The sequence below is a fragment of the Elgaria multicarinata genome, chromosome 1 (genome assembly GCF_023053635.1).
Source record: "Elgaria multicarinata webbii isolate HBS135686 ecotype San Diego chromosome 1, rElgMul1.1.pri, whole genome shotgun sequence".
Classification (NCBI taxonomy): Eukaryota; Metazoa; Chordata; class Lepidosauria; order Squamata; family Anguidae; genus Elgaria; species Elgaria multicarinata.
The window spans coordinates 50,952,982-50,977,215 of NC_086171.1; the positions used below are offsets into that span (position 1 = coordinate 50,952,982).

Sequence of the window (24,234 nt, forward strand, 5' to 3'; positions counted from 1 at the left end):
AGCCAAGCCATGTTATCTCTATGCTCAAAAATAATCAAGGCCAAATGCGATTGTCAGTGTGGATCTAAACTTTTTCTCCCCATCTTTCTGAAGCCCAGATCGAAGCTGATGTTGTGGGCTGCGCCTCGCTTGCAGCAAATTGATTCCTTAGTGGCGGGGGCGCGCACAACATTGCCAAAGTAAGGATCAATTTGGAAATGCGTTTGCCACCCTTCCCCTCCGGCCTCCTTTGTCTTTCGGAGATACGCGATAGGCAGAAATTAAACGATTGATTTTGGTGCTTTGGGGCTCAATCCTATGCATGTTTAGATAGAAAAAAGTCCTACAACTCCCAGCGTTTCCAGGCCAACCGTGTTAGCTGGGGAATGCTGGGAGTTGTAGGGCTTTTTTCTTGTCTAAACCTGAATAGGATTGCGCCCTTAGTGATAGTGACATCGCTATTAAATTGGAACAGTAGGTGAATTTTCTACACCTATGCATCTGATGAAGTGGACACTACTCCATAATAAATCTGCTGCAGTGCAGTCCTATGCATGTCTGCTCAGAAAAGTAAGTCCTATTGATTTCAATGGGCTTACTCGGAGGTAAGCAGGTATAGTTCTTAAGGGCACAATCCCATTCATGTTTAGACAGAAAAAAAGTCCTGCAAACCGAGCATTCCCCAGCCAGTATGCTATTTGTCTAAACAAGCAAAAGACTGAGCCTTACCTACCTGAAAGTTATTATTCTTCCCATAGAAAAGCATCATGCCATGGAGAAGGGTTCATAGTACTATTTTAATATGTGCACGTGGGCTTTTCGTGGCTATGGTTGCCCAGTGGGAACCGGGAAGCGTTAAAAAATTATCAACATGACTCGACCTCTGCAGCCTTAAGTGGTACGATCTAAGAATCGTTCGAGCAGTTCATTCTGTTAATTAGCAGAGGGTAGCTGTGTTAGTCTACTGCCTAAAAAAAAACCCCACGAAGAGTCCTGTGGCACCTTAAAGCCTAACAAATTTATTCTGGCATGAACTGTCCTGGGCTGAAGCTCGCTTCATCAGTTGCTGCATCTGATGAAGGTGAGCTAGAAATCCACCAAAGCCTATGCCAGAATACATTCTTTCGTCTTTAAGGCGCCACGAGATTCGTCATTGATGTTCTCATTCTATTAAAGTCTCTGGGGTCTAAGGCTTAAATAAACCCCTCGGTTGCTAGGCGAAGGGAGGAGCTGTGAGCCTGACCCGGAAACGCTGTTCCTGGGCCCGTCCTTTCCGGGACGGCCGCCTACGTCTGGACTGGGTTCAGCTCAGCCTCTGCCGGCTGTAGGAGGCGGCCATTTTCCCGGAGAACGGAGTAGCCGCCGAGACCCCTTTCCTCGGGAGGACAGGCCCGGAAGGGCTGAGAAGCAGGGGCTGCCTGGTGCCGCTAGCAGAGTGCCGGCCCCGCTGCGTGGCCGGTAGTGAGGAGGATGTTTTCTTTTTCCAGCACGGTGCAGCCTCAGGTAAAGGCCTCGGAGTGGACGGGACGGGAGGAAGGAAGGAAGTCGTGGCTTGGGCGCCGCTATTGTTCTGCGTAAGAGGTCCCAGTCCAAGATGTCACGGGGAGAAGGGCCTGGAGAGAGAAGGGTGGGGAGGTTGTGAAGGAAGGAGGTTCCAGAAGATTAGGTGGGGGGTCGACAGGAGACAGAGCAACCGGAGTGTTGGCCTTGGTGGCGATAGAGGTTTCAGGCGATCTGCGTCGGGAAGACGGTTAAAAACGGAAGAAGAACCCTATCGGATCTCGTTTCTAAGAACAGGTACCCATATGTCTCTAAGGATGCAATCCTATACATATTTAAACAGGAAAAAAAGCCCTACAACTTCTAGCTGGTTGGGAATTGCTGGGTATTGTAAGGTTTTTTTCTGTCTAAATATGCATAGGATTCTGCCCTAAGAAGCCTAAAAGCGGAGCATAAACGCATTACTCCCTTCCTCACTCTCCCACCCCGCGAAAGTCTCCAGTATCTAGTAACCAGATATGCTACTCCTGCATGTGGAGGTTACATTTACCGACCCTTGGTCGTTTATCCAGGTATTCGCGTGAATTTATCAAACCCCTCTTAAAGGCATCCATTTTTGTGAACCGCCCAGAGAGCCTTGGCTATTGGGCGGTATAAAAATGTAATAAATAAATAATAAATAAATAAACAGGTGACTTACCACATATTTTGTGGAAGTGAATTCCACGAGTTAACTATGCAATAGTATTTTCATTTGATATGCAATAGGAAAGCAGGAATATGTACTGGACATATAACTTGATGAAGGTTCAGTAGTGACTTTCTGGAGCTGCCTTATATAGAGTCAAGTCATTGATCCATCTAGCCTAGTATTGTCCTTGAGCATGATTTTACCAGATTAAGGTAAATTGAGATCATCTGTAAAAGCTGTAAACTGGATCCTGTGTTGACAGTGGACAGCAGTTTCTCCAGCATGATCTACCGTATTTCTTCGATTGTAAGACGCACACTAATTTCAGTACCATCAACAGAAAAAAAACCCTAAGATATACCCACGATTCTAAGACGCAGCCCATTTTTAGAGATGTTTATATGGGGAAAAAGTGTGTCTTAGAATCGAAGAAATGGGGTATATTGTTTGGTACATCAAAGACAGCCACAAACCCCAGGAATAATAGTAGATGGCCTGCTAACCTCATCCATCTGGTAGTCTATGAAAGAGAGAGTTCAACTCCTCATGCGACTTCAAAAGTGGCAGATGGAGCTATATTCATTTCTGCTATTATGTGGGCCTATATAATACACAGAACATAAGCTAATGCTCTTGTTTTGTACTTGAGATGCTATAAGGGTTATCCTTTAAGTGTAACATCATGGATAATGGGTCTGAAAAAGCTGGACCACAAAAAAACAAAAAAAAAACAGGCAACTCAAATCCTATATAAATTTTTCCCCACAGTGCACTATTTTGCATTTATTTATATTGATTCTCAAAAGTTTCTGTCAAATAGAATAGCAGAATGTGACTTTAAGAAAAATAAAGAATTTCTTTCTTTAGATTTTGTCTAAATCTTATTTTATTTACATTTCAAATGGTTTTTTAATATCTTTTTCTCATTGTGCCTTCACAACAAACATGATATAGGCAATAATAGCTAAAACCTGCCATTATGTATTTCATGATTGTGGTTGTTCCCCGCCTCGATCCAATTGGAGAGGTGGGTAAGAAATAAATAATTATTATCATTTATTCAGTGTCAAAACCAACATTTTAAAATTACCTCATGGAAAAGAATGCTCTGCTGGATCAAAGGTCCATCCAGTCGAAAATTTCTTCTCTAACAATAGCCAGCTGAATGCTTTTGAAAAGTTTGCAAGTAGGGCATTACCCCCCCCCCCCAAAAAAAAAATTACTTTTATATTTATCTGCAGCATCTGGTATTCCTGGAGAGATAGAGAGTGCCTCTGAATTTATTATTATTATATATAGAGAGAGCGCTTCTGAATATTATTATTATTATTATCATCATCATCATCATCATCCTGCTTTAAGCTGTCATGGCTAAAACTATTAACAGAGTTTTCTATTTATTTATTTATTACATTTTTATACCGCCCAATAGCCAAAGCTCTCTGGGCGGTTCACAAAAGTTATCTTGTGTGAGTTTTCTTCTTTAAAAAAAATGAAAATAATTCTAAAAGTAAAGTGATAATTACACTTGAAACTACTACACACATTACTATTATGTCATCATAGCTGCTTTAACTTTCTAGGAGAACTGATGTGTATTCCATCTATAATGTTACATTTGTTTTTTTAAAGTAAGTTATAGCACAGTTTAATAAGGGCATCTCTTGAAACAGTATGTCAAATGTTTGTTGGGCACTAAAGCATGCAGACTGGGGGGAAGGAATGCGGAAAGCAGGAGGGATAGAAAACAGGTCAGCCAGGTCTTCATTTACAATAATATATAAAGAAATGTGATGGTGCTTGAAAAGTGCTGAACCTTTTAGGGATTTTTTGTGACTAGAGAAGAATCCAAGGGAGCTATGCCCCAGAGGAAAGAACCAGTTCCATTTGACACCTCTTTGAAAACAGCTGGCAGAAGGAATACTAAAATGATATTGTACCCAGGTCTTCTGTAAATACCAGGGAATTTAAGAGAGGTCTTGTTTCATATTATAAGGAGTAATATTGGCTTCTTAATTCTGAAGGAAAGCTAAATTTTCTTATACTGTAGAGAAAGAGGAGTGTATTTATTCTGTACGCCCAAGGTAGTGAGTGAAAAGCCACAGATTGGGAAAAAGATGATTTAATATCTACACACACAGGGAATGAAGGCTTTTGTGAATGAAGTGAAAATTAAATTAAATTTGGAATGTTAATTCTTGCCAAGTGTAATTATGACTTTAATCCCATTTATTGCATTTTTCAAACTCTTGATCTTTAAAAAGGTAGTATTCCTATCTTATGCAGCTAAGGCCAATAAGTATTTAAAAGGCATTTTGAGATACTTGACAGATACCACATATTGTATTAATATTAGGACTGCATGTCCATTATGCAGAATTAGAATTCCTACAGACATTTGGGTTACAGTCCTATACCTACTTTCCTGGGAGTAAGCTGCATTGGACTCAGTGAGTCTTTCTTCTAGGTTGACATGCATAGGATCGCACTGTTAAAAATTGAAATATATGAATAGTGATTTCACATAATCTCTATTTTATATTAGTTCACAGTTCCTTTGAGTCACCTGATCAATGCCTTCCATACACCCAAAAGTCTAGCTCCATCTTTCACCACAACATCTACCCAGTGTGTGCAAAAGGAAGCAGCACCTGAAAATGATGTACAGATCAGTGAGGTAAGAATTCTTGAATGGTATGACAGATTTATTTATATGGATGTATTATATAGCATGATTTACACTTGCTGTGTCTTAGGTGTTGCATTAAAAAGAATCTTCCTAAATAATAACTTTTTAACATTTGATACAATCAGCAGACAATCCAAAAATGTATACAGTACTCTGTCTAAAGATAAAATTTGTTTGATCTGTAAATATTCCAGTATACACAGTTGTTCAAATTGTTTTTGTTCACTCTGCTTATAACAGTAATAACAATTGCTATAACAAAGGTGTAGCTGAATCTTCTGCAACCTGAAGTTGTGGGGAAATGAACCACAGTTTGCATGTCACAACAATTCCTGGGTTGTTTCACTCAGGAATTGTCAGGGCAAAGTGGCAGTAAGCAAGCACAGTGACTCCTGTGTGCTCGTCGCTTCCACTTCCAATCAACAACCCAGGAATCATGGGCTGTTGTTGAGTTGGCTCTGGTTTGTTTAACCCCTAAACAATCCAGAGTTCCTGGTTTCAGAGGTCACGATAACAACCCAGGAACGGAGTATTCCTGGATGTTGATTGAAAGCGGAAGTGACAAGCACATGGGAAGCAGCACAATTATAACATCTAAACGTGGTCAGAGACTATGGCAGCAGTACTATACACAAGTGTGAATAAGTCCTAATAAACTCAGTAGAACCTAATTTTGAGTAGATGTGCATAGGATTGCACTGTCAATTCCTTGAGAATTAGGGCGTTATTTGAAACTAAAATATAAAGCAGCGACTTCTTTATTATAAAGCTCTTAATAGGATAACTGTGCATATTGCCTTGGGTACTTGAGGTATTATAGACCCATCAGGACTAGAAGCCATTGACAGTCTTCTCCAGGAATTTGTGTAACCCCCTTTTAATGCCATCCAAATAAGTGGTCATCACAACATCTTGTGGTAGCAAATTCCATAATTTAACTATGCACTCTGTGAAGAAGTACTTCTTTCTTCTCTGCTTGTCCATAAAGATAAGGAGATTGCAGAGAAGTATAAATGAATTTTCCCCAAGTATCTTCACTGCAGAAGATATAGAACAGATAATTGTGCCTGAACTGAGGTTTTCAGGAGGGGAGTCAAAGGAAATTTTCCCTTATTTTCTGCAATGTCCTTCCTTGTGTTTATTTTCAAAGTTATTCACTGATAGGTTCATATCTTAATGAGATATGCAACATAAGCAGAATTATTGGTGGTTGGGGGAATCCTTATTTTTAAGTGTTTCTCGTTTGCACTTATATTTCAGAAAATTTCTAGGCTCACTGATCTCAAATCTTAGGAGTTGGACTTATTTTTGGAATGATGTGATGTTCATAAACATTTGAATACTTCACCTGTTCTTTCTACAGCCAATACTTAATCTACGAGACCTAGGACTGTCTGACTTGAAAGCTAGCCAGCTTGATGAACTAGTGGACAGGCTACTTCCTGGCTATTGTGTAGAAAACAAAATCTCTTCACACTGGCAAACATCGTATATATCTGCACAGTCCTTCTTTGAAAATAAGTATGGTATGTGTTAGGCTATTATACTGGCATTCCCGCGAAGTTGAATCACTTACATAATTGAATGCCACACCACACTCCTTGATACATTGTTCCAGTGAGAGGCTTGCTTTCTGCTTTATTTCTAGGCCCCTTTAATGCCAACAGGATCTCAGAATCTGTACTAGTTTCATTTCTCTCTTTCACTATTCTTTATCTTGGTTTACCCTATTCATCCCCACCTGCCTTTTTCATGTGACTGGACTCCATTGAAATTGATAATGATGTTGGCATGATCAAACACAGTAACATGAAAAACCAATACTGAAAACATCACTTCATTTGAGTGTAACTTCCTTCTACCAATGTATAATTTGTATGCTAATGCTTATAATTCTTAGCCTCTTGCAGGCATGGTCCAGCGCAAGGGTGCAGAACCTCTTTCAGTTGAATTCCATTTTGGACAAGCTCTTGGAAGCCACATTCTAGTGGTGGATGGGGCCAAACATAAAAAATACTATCATATTTTAGCTTAAAGCTCTTACTGCTAGTAAGCCTTAGGAGAAGCATTTCAACCCTTTAGCGTGGTGAAAAACTGCCCAAAAGGTGGGAAACCCTCAGGTTGGAACCTCAGGCAGGCAATGGCTAATGGCCAGGAATGCTGAGAATTATAGTCCAAAACATCTGGAGGACACCAAGTTGGGGAAAGCTGGTCTACAATCTGATGACTAGAGTGTACCTTTCTAGTCTTATCCATGCCTCCTGGGTCTGCTTAATGTCTCAGGTGGCTTTGTCTGCATTGTGTGATTCCGTTAGCTTCGCTCCAATGTTTTCAGTAATCTCAGACAATGGATAAAAAGTGTGCGTCTCCTTCAACCTCATTACAGTATTTAGTTTTGGGGAGAAACCAGGAGTTTATATACACATATGGATCTGTTGCTTTTTGTTAGCTGACGTTTAGGTTCTAGCTAGTGTAACTTCAGCTCAACATAAAATACTTGTTTATTTCTAAAGTAGTTAATTGAGTTTTTGTTTACCTAGTCCTTTGCAGAATAGAGTCCCAGTCTTTCAACTGTGGCAATGCTTTTGAACAGTACATATTGTGGTTTTTGAGTTGAGAAGCCTGGGTATGAATCCCCTAAAAGTCAGGGTCTCCATGAATGGCTTTTTTGTCGACTTCATTTCTCCATTAAAAATGTGAAGAGTTGTTTTTTATTATTATTATTATTATTTATTTATTTATTTATATAGCACCATCAATGTACATGGTGCTGTACAGAGTAAAACAGAAGCTGAAAAATAACAACATAGATTTCAAATCAAGTTTTATTTTTTATATGTGAAAATTTCAGTGCATGGTTTTAGGACACATGGCTAGCTGGGGCATGCTTTGAGTTGCAGGACTTTTTTCTGTTTAAGCATGAATAGTATTATACCCTTAATTTATTAAGGCAGTGTCATAGAAATTAGTATATCAAGGCTACATCTGGTGCATTTATTTACAAGTGGAAGCATGAATTGTGAAGACTAATATAGTGAGGAAAAATACCAATCCTAACAGTTTTATGGTTCAGTGCTCACAAAACCAAAATAAGGGTTTTTTATGTTAACCTCCTAGGTTTTGCGGATGTATTTAGTGTCTTACGCTCATCTTACCCGTACAGACAGCAGCCTAGTCCTCTCCAGAGTTTATATTCCAATCTTCAACGTTGGCCAGGTATGAAGTAAGAAAGACCTTTCTGAAACTGATATGTAGTCTGAAGGCAGTAATATACTATGACTTAAATCTGGTGTTTTCATGACTGGAGCTCTGCTCAGGAAGCACTTCTGTGTGGGTGTGGTGGGATTTTTGATGATTCTTCCTGCCCCCCCAGCCCTTTATGTCCCATGAAAACCTGTTCCAAAGGGTTGGAGGATCCCCTGGAAAAGCATAGGAGGTGGCAATGTGAAAATTGCCTCCCTGTCTTTCTCCAGTGGGAACCTCCACTGGTTCTTAGTTCCTTCTATTTGCAGAAGAGCTACTGTGCATCCAACATCGTATTGCTTCTAGTAAATTAATATAGTATAATATAGATGATAATCAACTTTGAAAAACTTGTTAACAAAATACTACAGTTACTCATGAGAATATGGCCATGGCTAGCACGACGAAGGAGGGAGGATCTCGCAATATGGTTATCGCGAGATCACCCCCTCTGTCTACACGCAGCGCGCGACATCCTAGGAGGAAGAGGACATCGCGCCCGCCATTTTGCTCGATCAAAATGTAAGTCCTTTTTTTAAAAAATAAAAAATCCCCACTCACCCCACCCCATCCCCCGATGGGCACAGAGCTCCTGAGGAGCTCTGTGCCCCGTGCCTGGCTCCTGGCTCCTCGCGGTTACTCGCAAGGAGCCGGAACAACTCGTGACGCCCGCCCACACGTTCCATGGTCTGAGCATCATCCCGAGACCGTGGAAAAAGCGGGGGGGAAGGCTATGCCGATATCCCGGGGCAAGGGAGGGATCAACCCTTCCTGCTCCCAGGATCCCCTGTGTGTCATGTGAACACACAGGGATGGTCCCGGGGCGATCCCTGGGATATCGACAGGTCTAGCCATGGCCTATGTTACCACATCTCACAATTACAAGAATGTGTGGTCTATTCAACAACTATGTTACCATTCCATTTTGTAACGTCACCTTGTGTAGATTTCAATCTTATGCACCCTTTCCTTGAAGGAGGCCTCATTCAGCACAGTGGGACTTTTGAATAAACATGCATAGGATTGCTCTGTTATTCCTTAAATAACATAGCTGATATCCAAAGAGCTCCTTGGAGCATGCTTAGTAGGATTTTATATTTTCAAATTTGAAGAGCAAACACAGTGCAATGGCTTAGGCTGCTTTGGAAACTCTATTCAGTTTCATAAAAGGCTGCCATGCAGCGTAGAAGGGTAGTGTCTTTGGAATACAACTCCCAGCCCACAGCTAGTTATATGACTCTGAATTCTGTGATAAGTGCAGAGTAAGCATCTGGACTTCAGTGTTTAAAATTTGAGATGTATAATCATGGAGGAGACAGAGCAATTTTTTACGTAATATCACATCCTTGTATATGTTTAAGTTTTCATTCAGTCTCGAGGTTTTAAAACTCTGAAATCAAGAGCAAGGCGGCTGCAGTCCTCATCAGAACGAATAACAGAAGCAGAAAGTGTAGCTCCCTCATTTGTAAAGGTAAGCCTGAGTATCTTCTGTGTCAGTCCGTTACACCTCTGCCTATTTGATAGAGTAGGCACTATTCATAAACAACCCAGCTGAACAAGTCCCTCTTCTCAGGATTATGTGGTCAGACAAGACAGCTAGTTGAATAAAAAGGGAACTTATACATCAGGTGGGTGTGCAGATGTGGTTACATCATTGGAAAGTTAGTGAAGGGAAGGATGGATTAAGGGGAAAGATGCTCAAGTTTGGGTATGCAAGAGGAATCCCTCTGCAGTATCTAGATGTCTAACTATGCTATCTTCATCTGAAAAGCTAACAACTTCTTCTGAATGGATCCTCAGTCCAAGCATTTTATGATCCAACATAAAATATCCTGGAGGCTTCTTGAGAGTTGAGATTTCTTGTAATTATTTGAATTGCTGTACAATATTCTTTTACAAAAGATATCTTTCTAGACCACATAATTACATTTCCAAGCAAGTTCCCTCAGTAGTGGTATTAAGACTTGAAATATTCATATAAGGTGTTCCAAAGGTCAGTGTATGCTGAAAATAATTTTTACAAATCCATTAATTTCTCAAAGTTCGTTGAGAGCTTTTATGTTAGATTTGGAACTTTTATAACCTTATTTAGCTTTAGAAGAAGTAAACATATGAGCAGACATCTGGGAACTGGTTCTCTTGGAATATCAGATGCATCTCAGCCTTACAGATATTTTCACACTGATGCGTTTTAATTTGCTATAGAACTAACATACATAAATCTAATAAAAATATTTATAAATTTAACTAATGTAGGGGGTCCCCAACCTTTTTGGCTTGATGGGCACATTTGGAATTTTGAAAGAGTGTCACAGGCACTTCCACAAAATGGCAGCCATGGGCGGGGGGCTTGCCCATTCACATAATGGTTTGCAATTTGGACATGCCCAGTCACAAACCATCCATTTTTCAGAGGGGAAACTAAAAGAAAAGCAACTTGGCTCAGAACCAAAGTGCAAAGCAGAGGTGGGCCTTGAGACCCAAAACACAAGCCAGCTGTTTCAAAGCCACGGTTTTCTGCTTCAGCATCCATTTCACAGAAGGTAAACTGATGAGGCTCAGAGACAAGTAACTTCACTAAGAAACTGAGTACATGGCAGCGGTGTGGTCTGAGCCCCAGATCCTAAATCACAGATTTGCCACCGCAAAGCATCACAAACAAATACCGATTTCACAGAAGGTAAACTGGGGATGCTGAGAGAAACAGAAAATGCAGATGCAAAACATGCGCAAACCCGCACCAAAATTCCCCACACAAAATACACTCAGAACCGCACACAGTCTAACGTATCCTGCGTGCACATACACACAAGGCACAAACAAAGTAGCCCAGATTGCTCCTCCCTGGCCCCTTGGGGTACTGTCTGCCATCCCCACCCATTTAACTTTTCCTTTTTTTCTGTGTGGCTGGGAATGCTGGGTTGCAGTCTTCGACTATAATGGTGCTAGTGGCGAGCACTTCATCTTGCAGCATGCTAGCTTCCCAGTTACAAAAAAACCCTTTAAAAATGAAAATATCTTTAAAAAATAAAATAAACAGGAGAGGCAGGAAGCCTAGCAGGTGCCCACAGTCGCCATGTTAGAGACTCCAGGTCCATGGAACATATATAGCACAAACATAGTAGCTGGAAGAACATTTGTGCAAAATAATGGTTTTTTTTAAATGAGAATTGGTTGTTCATTTCAAACTAATACATGGTTTTCTCAATCACATTCTTAGGGCTTTCTACTGAGAGATAGAGGATCTGAGATTGAAAGTTTAGAGAAACTGATGAAAACAAAAAACATACCTGAAGGTCATCATGATGCCTTTAAAACTGGGTTTGCAGAGGGCTTTTTGAAAGCACAGTCACTCACACAACGTACAAATGGTCAGTTGATCTATTTTAAAAAATGAGTGTTTTTTAGAGTGTTACTTTGTCATGTACAATATTACAACTTCCCCCTTAACACTGAGGAGTGGGAGAGTCACATTTACAGTATCTGGCAAATTAATTTCCTTTCTGCCCTTTCCTCTAAGGAAAATATATAGCAATAATAATTAGGCAAGTTCCTCCTACACCTCCCTTTGCCCTGGTGGTCATTCCCTTCATCACTAGGGGCATGGCTAGACAGGGCGATAACCCGGTGATTGCCCTGGGATCATCCCTGTGTGTCCACATGATGCACAGGGCATCCCAGGAGCAGGGAGGGAAGATCCCTCCCTTGGCCCGGGATATCGTGCTACAGATTAATTCTGATTTTTCCACGGTCTAGGGATGATCCCAAGACTACGGAACGTGTGGCTACTGTCGCTGGTAGGTCCTGGCTCCTCGTGAGTAAATACGAGGCGCCAGGAAACAGGCATGGAGTTTCTCAGGAACTCTGTGCCCATTGGGGGAGGGCGAGGGTGTTTTTAAAAAAAAATTAAAGGAGCACAAGTACACTCCTTTAACTTTGAAAAAAATTCAAAATGGCAGCCGCAATCTCGCACGCCACATGTAGACAAGGACGATCATCGCCCTCCACCCCCTTGTCTAGCCATGCCCTAGGGTTAGTTGACTGTTTGTTTGGTTTCTATAACATCCAGGAAGTTTATCTTAATCTTTTTCTTTTTCTTTTTCAGATTCCTTAAGGCGAACCCGTTTCTTACTCTTTGTTGTGCTACTGCTTAGTATTTATGGTTTGTTTAAAAACCCACTTTTATCTGGTAAAGGCTCCTTTTCTGATGCTGGTTTGTTAACTTTTCATTTTTCTGAATATTCCACTCTTTGTGCACTATTATGGTGTCAGCTGTGAGCATTTAAGTTTAAATTTAGATCACAAGTTGGATAAACCCACAAAATTGTTATCCCTGGTGTATGCTACTTTGGGATATATCTAATGTTGCTCCTTTTCTTTTAAACCAATAATACTTGGGAAGAATATATCTTTGTGAAATGTTTTTTTTTACCCAGAAGGTCTCATTCAGGACATAAGCTTACATTTTCTTCAGGTCAATTCAATATTCTTAGCAGCTTGATTAGTTTTGTCTCCTGCTGCTTTCCAATATTTTATAGTACATTTTTAAAAACTTCTTAGATCAGACCATTAGTTGTAAATACAATTTTGCATATAGAATTAGTATGTCTTAAGCAGATCTTGGGAGACCTCTGCAATTTAATTTATTCTTTCCCCTATAACCAGCCCAAATATGTTCTTATATTCCTTCTTGAAGCTTGGAAAAACTTCAACAAGGAGTTTGATTATGGAAAATTCAGAGTACTTTCATTGTAGAGATTTGGTGCATAGATTATATTGTTCAAAGGATGTTGTCAGATGTTGGAGATGGGATATAGGTGTACACGGGTCCTTACTAAAGCATCTTAGGCTTTCTGGAAGAAACTAACATTTATTTAGTTGGATTCTGTGAATGGTCCGAGAGCACCTGATGCTAAAGCAAAACAGGCAAACACCTCGCCCGTCCTGGAAACTCCATGTAAAAGTGGCATACAAGTATAACAGATAATTTATTTATTTTTTAAAAAGTCATTTGGTTGTACATTGATTAATATTACATTGCTAGCAGTAAAAAGAATTATGACAAATAATGTTGGCTTAGTGGCTTTTTAGTATATCCTTCCATTTTAATTTGCTTGCAGTGCGTTTTCGCACAACCTCCGGGCTTGATGCAGCAGTGGACCCTGTTCAGATGAAAAATGTCACCTTTGAACATGTCAAAGGGGTAAGTCCAAATGTTTGATGTCAACTCACTCTTCAGTTGAATTGAAATCATCACATGGAACCTGAAAATGAAAAAAACAAAACTTTGACAAAAGGCAAAGCCAGAAGCTCCTCTGCAGAAAACTTCTTCACTGGGCAGAGGGAAATGAAATAAACTAATTATAATGTGGATGAGTGACAAGTCTAAGAACTTTTACTTAGAAGGAAGTTTCACTCTGTACAGTGGTTCTTATGAGTGAAAAATATAAAAGCTGCAGTGGGGCCTGGGAGCACATGCTGGGCTCACACAGCTCCATCTCCTGTGGCCTCCTGCATTCATGTGAATCATTTCATGTATTGCTGTTCAAGAAACCCAACATGAATACTGTGATGGGCCTGCCAAGATAGTTGTGTGGTTCCCTGCTTTTGTTTCTATAATATTTGTCACTCGGCTATGTATCTTTTGCTGCTGAACCTCTGGCAACATATTTGTGCTGTGTCAGGAGTTGTTCCATGCTGGGCTGGTGTTGTATTGCCCAGTTGCTTTCCCCATTCCCCTCTTATAGTTGTTAAAATCCATCCCTGCTGATTTTCTCCAAAAAACAAAAAAAAAAATGTAGAAAAAGTTTTACAAATGTATCCCTGTCCTGGTTTTAAAAAGATCAGCTGCCACTTTAATACTGGAAGAGACGGCTGTTCTTGCTTTTTTTCTCTTAAGCCGTTTAAATATTAGCTTATGCAAGGTCACAGCTGGAGTTTGATTTCTATCTTTTCAGCATTGCGTTCTCAGAAGTTATGTAAGAATCATTTCAGTTTTCCCCTTTGCAGTTCTAGGGGTTTTACGTAGTATATATCACTGTTTGTTGCTTGTTTTCCAGTACATTTTGATGCTAAATAAACATGTGTGCTCAGTTTGCCATCATAATCCACAAACCAGTGCAATGTGAGGTCTGTATCTAATGTAGCTTTAACATTTTGTTTCTTGACATATCAGCTCCACCCCACCTCCACCGCAGGGCAAACAGCTTTGGGAAATCTGGGAGTTCCAAGGGTAGTTAGTGAAACAGAATGGGGTCTTGCATTTTCTAAGGGGAAAAATTCAAGTCCAACTTGGGGTGTGAATGAGATTTAGATGTGCTTAAAAAGTAACTCTCTGGATTGTGACCATAATCTGTCTAAAACTAACATGTCCAAACCGAGTTATAATGAAATTGTTGAGGTCTTTAAAATATTGACATATCTTATTAATACAGTCATGTTTCTTAATTGGCTAACAGGTTGAAGAAGCTAAGCAAGAGTTGCAAGAAGTGGTAGAATTCTTGAAAAATCCTCAGAAATTTACTGTACTAGGAGGTAAACTTCCTAAAGGTAAGTGTGAGCTTTTGATTATTGGCAGGTGATTTAGCAGCACTTGTTTTGGCTACTTTCAAGCCACTTACTACATTGTAGTTGTACTTGATTTCTGTGTGGCAAATAATATTCACATTTACACTTTTTCATGTATTTCGATTTTGTATCTGTTTCATCTCCTCCCTTTGTCTGTTGAGAAAATTACAATTTAAAAACAACACTTCTAGTTAAAATTAGCTCCTACTAGAGTACTAGTAGCCTTTTTCATTCTTGCAACTACATGTGCATATTCCTAAAGCCATGTAGCATGTATGTTGCCTATATAGTTGTAATCGCCAGGCACTGAGTAATGAAATTACAAAAATGCGTGCAAATTCCCCATTTTCTTTGGTTTCATTTTATTTTGATGATATTATTTTCCCAGGTATTCTGTTAGTAGGACCACCTGGTACTGGCAAAACTCTTCTTGCCAGAGCTGTGGCAGGAGAAGCTGATGTTCCATTCTATTATGCCTCTGGATCAGAATTTGATGAGATGTTTGTTGGTGTGGGAGCCAGCCGTATCAGAAATCTGTTCAGTAAGTTCAGCTTCGTTGAATATTGTCTACTCTTACGAAGAAGTAGGAGTTTAGATGGACACCTTTTGAGATCTATCAATTTCTTGCTGAACAAATGCTTTCTCTCCCTTTTCAAGGAACTAACAAGCATCACAAGAATTTTTTAAAAAATAATCTCATGTTTATGTTTACATTGTCTCAGGGGTCTGAATTCTGTCTGACCCATGTTAACTTAAAATATTATTTGTCCAATTTGAGACTTTCATTGTATCTGTTTTAGAGAGGAGTGCCCTCCTCCCTTTTCACTGCTTTGGAGCTAAAATAGCAATAGAACTAAAATCTATTCTTGTGGAAAAGTGCAGTTCACTAGGATATTCACAAAAAGCTCACAACTCTCAAGTTAAAAATGTGTGAAGAAAATTAAATGCTATGTTATAGTATGAACTAATTTGACTTGTATTCTTAGGGGAAGCCAAAGCAAATGCACCTTGTGTTATATTCATTGATGAGTTGGATTCTGTTGGTGGCAAAAGAATAGAGTCTCCAATGCATCCCTACTCAAGGCAGACAATAAATCAACTCCTTGCTGAAATGGATGGGTAAATACTAATTTCCATTCTAAGTCAGGAGACTTGCACTTATAATTGCAAAATATAAGGAGAATATGTTATGTAATGAAAATATGTGTGGCAGTAGATAATGTGAAATCTAATATGCATCTTAGGAAGAACATATTTCAGCTATTTACAGCTTGATCAACAAACTTCTAATTAGGGCTGATCCAAATGTCTCATCTCACTGAATTTCTCAACATTTAGGGGAACATTGGTAGGGGTGAAACCCTACCTGAATGTTGGAAGGAGGTACAGATATCTAGGTGTACAAGGTGGTCTAAGGTCATCATTCCTTACCTGTCTATTTTTTGTTTATTTTAAAAGTAGCACCACAGCTTGACTTAAGTTTCTACTTCAGAGGTAGAGACGTTTGCGTGTGTGTGTATATGGATAGATGGGGAGGGTGTGTGGGAGAGAGAATGGATGGATAATGAATGGGGTGAATGCTGATATGAGAATGAACGGATGGAGGGGTTGTGAATGTGAGAAAGAGAGAGAATGAAGAGGTTATGAAGAGAAAGAAAATGGGGTGGCAGGAAAGATGCCCCCACCTACTTTTTTTGCTTTTCTCCACCTAGCACCAGCTCTGCCTTTCCCCAGTATGTCCCCTGGCAATTGGGCTCAGGGGAGTGCCGGCCAACTTAGAAGTGATTCGTAGTTTGCCCTGTAAATATGCCTGCAATGTTCATTGGACTATATTGGAATTGTTCGGCTCCAGTTATACTTGTAAGAATAGATTTTTTTAATTGTAAGTGTATTAACTAAAGTTGTTTTCTCTTTCTGAAGCTTTAAACCTAATGAAGGAGTCATCATCATTGGTGCAACAAACTTCCCTGAAGCATTAGATAAGTATGTGTGTGTGTGTATATATATATATATATATGCATAAAACGTAACTTTGCATGGTTTGATTTTGTGCATATATGACTTGGGAAGTATAGCCAGTAATAGGGGTGCATAGGTAATTAAAATGATGTATTACATTTTGTCCTTATTTTTATAATCTTCAAAGAGACCACCAAAAAGGACTAGCCCATACTAGCTATATTTAACAGCAACAGCAATGTTCGATGCAGGAAATTACAGAGTGTTGGATCAATAATCAGTACTACTAAAGTACACCCAATAAAATAAATGGTACTTACATTGGTCATGATTAACAAGTTCCATTGATTTCAATAGGTCTGCTCTAAGTATGATTAAACCTGAATTGAACCCAGTAATCACAGCAAGAAAGTATGTTTGAAGTGCTGCTTCATAAAGTATACTTTTCCATGGGATTTATGTACTCAGATTGTTAGAAGGGTTTGTATGGACAGAATTTGCTTGTGTGAACCAATCTTTAGTGGGAATTCAGAATATATCAGCTGCTCCCTTGACCAAATCACATTCTTTCTTCCAAAAAGTTCTTTTAAATCAGATTAGTAACAAAGTTGTTGTTTTTTAAATGATTCACAGAATTTGTTTTTCCTCCCCAATTAGTGCCTTAATTCGTCCTGGCCGTTTTGACATGCAAGTTACAGTTCCCAGGCCAGATGTTAGGGGCCGAACCGAAATTCTGAAATGGTACCTTAATAAAATAAAGTATGACGAGTGTAAGTATAAATATGTAACTGTTATAGAAAATCGTTACAGAATTACATATTCATGTAGTTGTGGTGATTGAGGTTCGGGATCCTGTCACCGTTGGGGATATCCATGCTTAAAAGAATGCAATCGTCACTTAAAGCAAGGTAGGGAACCTCTTTCATCCCAAGGGCCTAATTCAGTTTTGGAGAAGCTGGCCACGTTCCAGTTGTGGGCAGGGCTGAAGGCAAAGGGGGCAAGGCTGAAGTCAAAAGGCTTGGAGCCAAAGCACAAAACCTATCAGCATATTAAGCGTAGAGCTCTTACTGCCAGTAACTAAGCATTACAAAAAGAAGTGTGGCAAACTACCAAATGGTCAGTGGTTGAGGGAAAGGGGCTTGGCCTCCCTGGAGGGCCAGATTTCACCCCTGGGTCTGAGGTCCCCCCACCCTTAATTTAAAGGCTATGACTGAGGTATGAGGATATATTCTCCTTTTCTTGAAATTGGTACGAATTCAAAGCTAACCATACTTCTTTTGCATTAGTAAAATCTCTTGCTGCACTCATATGAAAATAACATTTTATTCACCATTTTAAATAGTTGCTATGGTAGTTTGATTCTCAGACCTTAACTATCTTGTTTTTGTAGTGGCAGTGCAGTAATTCAGTTAGTATGAAAAGAGGACATAATGTAAGACTTCTGCAACTTTAAATGTATTGTGCATTCTAACCTAATAGACAATTATTAACCGCTTAGCTTGGGTTGACATAGGGCTAAATGTATTTTTGTTCACGCAGCTATTGATCCAGAAATCATTGCAAGAGGTACAGTAGGATTTTCAGGAGCTGAGCTGGAAAACCTCGTGAACCAAGCTGCATTAAAAGCTGCAGTGGATGGAAAAGATATGGTTACTATGAAGGAGCTAGAATTTTCAAAGGACAAAATTCTTATGGGTAGGCTTTTTTCCTTCTTCTGGGATAAAAGAGGTTATTTTAAATGTTGATACAGTGAGGCATATACTTAAGTCCAGTGTCTGTATATCATCGGTAAGTTTGAACATTTTATAAAGGTTCCGGGAACCAGCATTGTAGGGATACATTGAGCCTGAAGTATGTTCAGGTGCAAGTTTTTATGAAGTACTTTGACCCTAAGTTGACATTTCATTGGAGTGGGTAACAAGTACAATGTTAGTATTTATTTTGGGTCCTTGCCTTAAAGATTGGGATAGGCATATATCAGATGCTCTATTTCTCAAATTACATTGTTTGTTCTTTAAAAAACAATTGCAGCCTATCTGGGAATGCCATTATTGCCTATTTCGGTCATGGATCTCCCCATCCTGAGATGCCTCCTTTCTACTAGTATTTGGACCTGCCACCAAAATCTTTTTGTTCTGCCATATACTTGTGTTGGTTTAATCTCTCCTCTTCTATTATTTTAATATCTTGCTTCTGATTTTTTGCTTTTTAGAATTCGTTTAGTCTTTATTTTATGGATTGTACTTTGTTTTAATTGAGTCTGTAGGCTGTCTTGAGTTGCCAAAAAGATGGATATAACTTTTTAATAAATAAGACTGTAACAATAAAATACACACATCTAATAAATGGACAAATAAGTTCGGACTCAATCTCAGTGAGTCAAAAAAAAATATGATCTAGAGTCACAAGAAGAAAAATGGCACCATTCATGCACAAGAGGAAGGTATCAGCAGGCTTGGTGAAGTAGTCCAAAACATCTTTGGAGGGCAGAAGGAGGAGACTCCAAAAAATATCCCAGTTAGGTCTGAGCATGATCACTAGCCATAGAATGCTCACTGATGAGAGGAAAAACCTTGGAAGTTAGGGTGGCTGGCTGGAATCCTGAGCAGGACCACTTCACACTGCAACATTGTGTTGCAGATCCCACTTGTATATTGTAATTTTAATCTTTCCATTTCCTGTTTCTTTTGGTTTACTTTGCTTTCAGGTCCTGAGCGCAGAAGTGTAGAAATTGATGATAAAAATAAAACAATTACTGCCTATCATGAATCTGGGCATGCCATTATTGCATATTATACTAAAGATGCAATGCCAATCAACAAAGCAACAATTATGCCACGAGGACCAACACTTGGACATGTGAGAATTTTAAATTATACAGAAGACACACTTTCAAATAGACTAAAGTTTACTGCTTTGCATTGCTGAGAAATTACTCAATAGAATTATAGTACTGAAAATTTGGGAGTATACTTCCATAGCTTAATGCAATCATTATAAGGACCCTAGTTGAGTTGCTTTGGCATAAATTTTGGTAGCTACTAATTTCAGAGATACTTTGTTTATACCCATGAATATCAGCTGTTCGAAAAAGAGGCTCATATTGATGTGATTCAGGGAGAGCATTTCATTCATCCTGGACCACTCTATTTTAATCATTAGGACTACAGTGTCCAGATACCTAAGGGAAATGTTTCATAGCACAATTGGAGTGATAAGACTGAAGGATAAATAGTGTTATTCATGCATTAATCAAGACAGTTTGGAAAATGTTCAGTCGTTGTACTTAAGTATTTGGGATGCATCAGCTTTGTCTGCATAAATCTCACTTTCTTCTCACTGTAATGGCTGGCCAGCTTTCTAAAGTTAAAAGTAGACAGGGTGCACTTGTATCCACTATGGCATGAGATCTTTATTTCCTAGCTTAGTTACGGGGTGCGTGGGTGTGCGTATGCATATAGAGGTGATGATAACTTTGCCAATCCTGTTTTTAAACAGCCAGGCCTGGGTTCTGGGATAGTAAGGTGGCAGGCAGAAGGAGGATAGTCCAGATGGCAAGAAGTTGCCATTCATCTGTTTGCTCACTAGGGGGCAGTTGCTCCTTATCTTGATGAATTTGCATGGCCTATGGAGGCACCAATCAAAACCCTCAAGAAGAACGTTGGTTTACCTTGATAATGCAATTATCCCAAGTAAATGTACTCTTTGTAGCAGATTTTAACAGGGAGGAATCAACAAAAGGCTTAGAAAAGTAATCTTCTCTGCCCTCTCCTCTGTTTCAAGCAGATCCATGCAGCTAGCAATGGTAACATGCTGTTTTGGCAAACTTTAATTTCTGTTCGTGCAATTTTGTATTAAAGGTGTCCTTGCTGCCAGAAAATGACAGGTGGAGTGAAACTAGATCCCAGCTGCTTGCACAAATGGATGTTAGTATGGGAGGAAGAGTAGCAGAAGAACTCATATTTGGAGGGGATCACATCACAACAGGTTTGCAGAAACCAGAAGGAAATAATCTTCAGTCAATATATGAGAGTTTATGTATATTTTAACTTCATACCCTGAATTTAAATTTGTGTACTTTTTCACTGTTTAGGTGCTTCTAGTGATTTTGATAACGCTACTCAAATAGCAAAGCTCATGGTGACTAAGTTTGGAATGAGTGAGAAGGTAAGAACTCTTTTGTGTTTGTGTTTCAGATATTGTCCACTTCATTTAGTCTTTGTTTGCAAGTCCGGATTATAAATCAAAACAGGTCTATGTAATCGTCACCCAGCTTTATGGATTTTTGAAGATATAAATAGTGTAGGTGAAATAAACGCAGGTTGTTTTATCTATAACTGTAGTTATTTATTTTATTTTATTTATTACATTTTTATACCGCCCAATAGCCGAAGCTCTCTGGGCGGTTCACAAAAATTAAAACCATCATAAAACAACCAACAGGTTAAAAACACAAATACAAAATACAGTATAAAAAGCACTTTGAGTGATCATCTGTGCACTTACACATATGGGTTCAGAGTCTAGTCAATAGGTTCTGTGCCTATTCAGAGCTTCATTTGGAATATTTTAGAGGTGAGAAGAGTTTTTGGCAGAGCCTGCCATCAAGCATGCATGCTCAAAGGACATGGCTCCCACCATTCCCACTCAGATCCCAAGACTGCTACCGTGGCCCAACACCAAGCAAGAACGCTCTGGGGTGAAAGCCATAGCGGCTGAGCTTCTCAGTGGCATCTTCCCCCTTGCTTGCAGTCATTTTGGATAGTGGGATTGCTCTTTCCGAGTCCCACATGAGTGGGGGGGGGGGGAATGCAGGTTTTTGAAAGGGCATCAGATTAAAGGGTGGTTAAACATTCATAAAACCATTTAAAAATAACTTCATAGGATTATAGTTCATTCCATTGAAATGTATCACTGGTGACTATGGCTGCAATCTTATTCATACTTATTTAAGAATATATCCCATTGAACTCAGTAGGACTTCTGAGTACACAAGTATAGGATTGCTCTGTCAATCTCCTCCCTTCCTTTGGATTAACAAGCAGGTTATGATAGCGGGTTATTCTTATGTATGAAAAATGATTGCCACTTCTTAAATGTCAAATTCCCCAGAGGTCTTTTGTGGTGCAATGGCTATTACTAGAACATTGTTAGATTACATACAACTGCAGTGTACTTTATACCATGAATGGAGCTACAGAAATAAGTACAGTGTCTTCCTCTCAATTTCCCCCCTTTTCTATAAGCTTGGTGTCATGACCTACACAGATACAGGGAAACTCAGTCCTGAAACCCAGTCTGCAATTGAACAAGAAATAAGAATACTTTTGAAGGTAAACATAGTTATGCTTTTCCCAGTCATAGGATAGTTGGAACAAAGATTGATTGAATAGTTGTTTATATCCCTTGGCTTTCTTGTATTTATATAGTAAAACATATAGCATGTGCCTGACCTCCTTATTTAATGTATCTTGTAAAAACTTTAATAAAGCTGAGACTTTATAATTAACTTCTTTAGCCACTTGTTTAGGAAATATAGCTTACTTCCAGTAGTTTTTCTTTTTTATTATTCATGTATTTTTGTATTTTAGTTTCCTTCCATCTCTTGTGCTCTTTACTTTTTCTAAAAACTAAAGTGTAAATGAATACAATCATGGTTTGATTGTAAATTTTATGACTGTTTAATCTGAGAGCAGTTTGTAGAATACACTGCTCCCATTTCTGGTTTTGTTGTGGACCCTTCTTAATGTACCTTTCTGTGATAGGACTCCTATGAGCGGGCGAAGAGTATCTTGAAGAACCATACAAAAGAACACAAGAATTTAGCAGAAGCGTTGCTGACCTATGAGACTTTGGATGCCAAAGAAATTCAGATCGTTTTAGAGGGGAAAAAGCTAGAAGTGAGATGATACTTTCATTGTTGAGTGTTCTAACTGATTACTTGCAAGAATGCAATAGTCTCCTCTTATGCAGTGTAGCTTTCTTTTCCTCCTGATGCGTGTGTGGTAATAATCACATTTCTTAAGGAAAAATAATTTGTCTTGTGAGCTTTTGTTACATTTTACCAAACTTTTTGTCCTTTCTTAGAAAGAGACAGAAGGAGCAATGAAGTTCCCACAGATGCAGGCATACAATCTCAGGGCTGAATCTGACTCCTTTGGAAACCTCAAAGACTGAAGCTGAATAGTATGTTCTAAATATCCTTCCCTGGCTAACTGCTCCATGTGGACTGGAAGTGTAGCAGCCTGCTCTGTTCACTCTTGTGGCTTGAGACACTTTGAAATGCTACAGGATTTACAGGTTGCAGACAAATGACACTTCCATCTGGTTTAATACCAGAGGCCAATTTATAAAATCTTCACTCACATTTTAGAAAAAAATGAATTTATTTAGCAGATCATACAGGCTTCAGGAAGTTGGGGACAGAGATTGCTGTAACTGAACTGTATTTTTCCCCACTGGCCTTCATACATATGTCAGCGTTTGGTAACCCTAGGAGTAAAGTAGGAAGGCAGAGAAATAATGGGTTTCCCCTATTTGGAGGCCTTTGTACCATGCCATAGAAGTTAATATTTTGGGGGGAGGGGACACATTCCGTGGCTGGGAAAAACTGCCTTGGAAAAATGATCCTGTGAGGTAGTATTGGGAAGATGTTTCCCATTTTATTTAAGTAGTAAGGAAGTGTGACTGCAGAGCTTTGCTGCTGTCTATACTGTTGGATTTTTTATGTGCCATAGGGCACATATTGAAGAGTACTTACTCTTCTACTTGGCCCTTTTAGTCACATTCTCCCCTTTCAATAAAAATATTTTTCTGTTTGAAGTCTTCAGCCCTTATAGACTATTTTATAACCATATGCTGCCCAAATATAATAAAAAATGTTGAAATTGGGATAGGGTGGGGGAACAATTGGTAATAATATTCATAATTTTTCCACAGAATTATTTTGTGGTCGCATAGGCAATTGGTGTAATGTTCTCACAACTTTAATCCCTGCACTTCTCATTTTGAAAAGGTCTTTAAAAGAAGAGTGTTGTGCCAAGTAATGGAAGAAAGTTGACAGTGAACTCCATTTAAATCTAGGGCTAACATGGCACTTTGCTGTGAATACAACTATTTTTAAATTGGTCGAGAGCTCCTTTTATTTCAGCAAACTCAGTATTTCAGCACAACTTTCATTTCTTGCTTTTTTCGTTGTCAACCTAGTAACACATGGGAGGACCTCAAGACCATTTCGTTAAACAGAATACCAAGCTGCTAGGCTGAGACGTTACAAATGTGCTCTTTTGTAGTAATACGCAGTCAAAGATGTGCATATGAGGCATGCATGGCACCTTTTTTAAAAAATAAAGATTTGTTTTAATTATGCAGAATGCTTTTTCCCCTTTTTTCCAACTGTAAATTGCTTTAACTCTGGTTTCCCTCGTATGTAAATTGAGGTGTATAAAACATATCTTAAACCTGTAAATAAATTTGAGAGTTAAGCAGTATGTGTATTTTTTTTAATTAATTGGTTTCTGAAGAAATTTTTGTGAGAACTTGAGATGCTGCTACTTCATTTGATTCATTAGGTATAACATGGGATTTTTTAAATGTAAAAGTTGTA

At 39.1% G+C, this 24,234-nt stretch overlaps 1 protein-coding gene across 4 annotated transcripts; it reads left to right on the plus strand.

Annotated features, from left to right (window-relative positions):
- The first annotated feature begins 1,297 nt into the window (after positions 1-1,297).
- Positions 1,298-24,112, plus strand: YME1L1 (YME1 like 1 ATPase). 4 transcript variants are annotated; one of them, XM_063128022.1, is made up of 20 exons: positions 1,298-1,482; positions 4,716-4,847; positions 6,223-6,385; positions 7,977-8,075; positions 9,464-9,573; positions 11,323-11,473; positions 12,208-12,291; positions 13,223-13,305; positions 14,561-14,651; positions 15,058-15,210; positions 15,656-15,788; positions 16,590-16,652; positions 17,286-17,398; positions 18,168-18,323; positions 19,336-19,487; positions 20,489-20,615; positions 20,722-20,795; positions 21,875-21,961; positions 22,394-22,528; positions 22,716-24,112. In XM_063128022.1, the coding sequence occupies exons 1-20, from the start codon at positions 1,450-1,452 to the stop codon at positions 22,803-22,805; spliced, it is 2,229 nt and encodes a 742-aa protein (XP_062984092.1). In that variant the 5' UTR covers positions 1,298-1,449; the 3' UTR covers positions 22,806-24,112. The 4 variants fall into 4 exon arrangements, with proteins under 4 accessions (XP_062984092.1, XP_062984101.1, XP_062984110.1 ...); XM_063128031.1 differs by having other exon boundaries at positions 12,208-12,264; XM_063128040.1 differs by having other exon boundaries at positions 12,208-12,315; positions 22,394-22,807.
- Positions 24,113-24,234: the final 122 nt, after the last annotated feature.

Excerpts from the sequence above, each read along its gene's own strand:
- YME1L1 (XM_063128022.1), top strand. The coding sequence starts at position 1,450 with ATGTTTTCTTTTTCCAGCACGGTGCAGCCTCAG. Across the intron at positions 19,488-20,488 it reads GAGGACCAACACTTGGACAT|GTGTCCTTGCTGCCAGAAAA; the intron begins GTGAGAATTTTA and ends TTTGTATTAAAG. Across the intron at positions 20,796-21,874 it reads AGTTTGGAATGAGTGAGAAG|CTTGGTGTCATGACCTACAC; the intron begins GTAAGAACTCTT and ends CTTTTCTATAAG.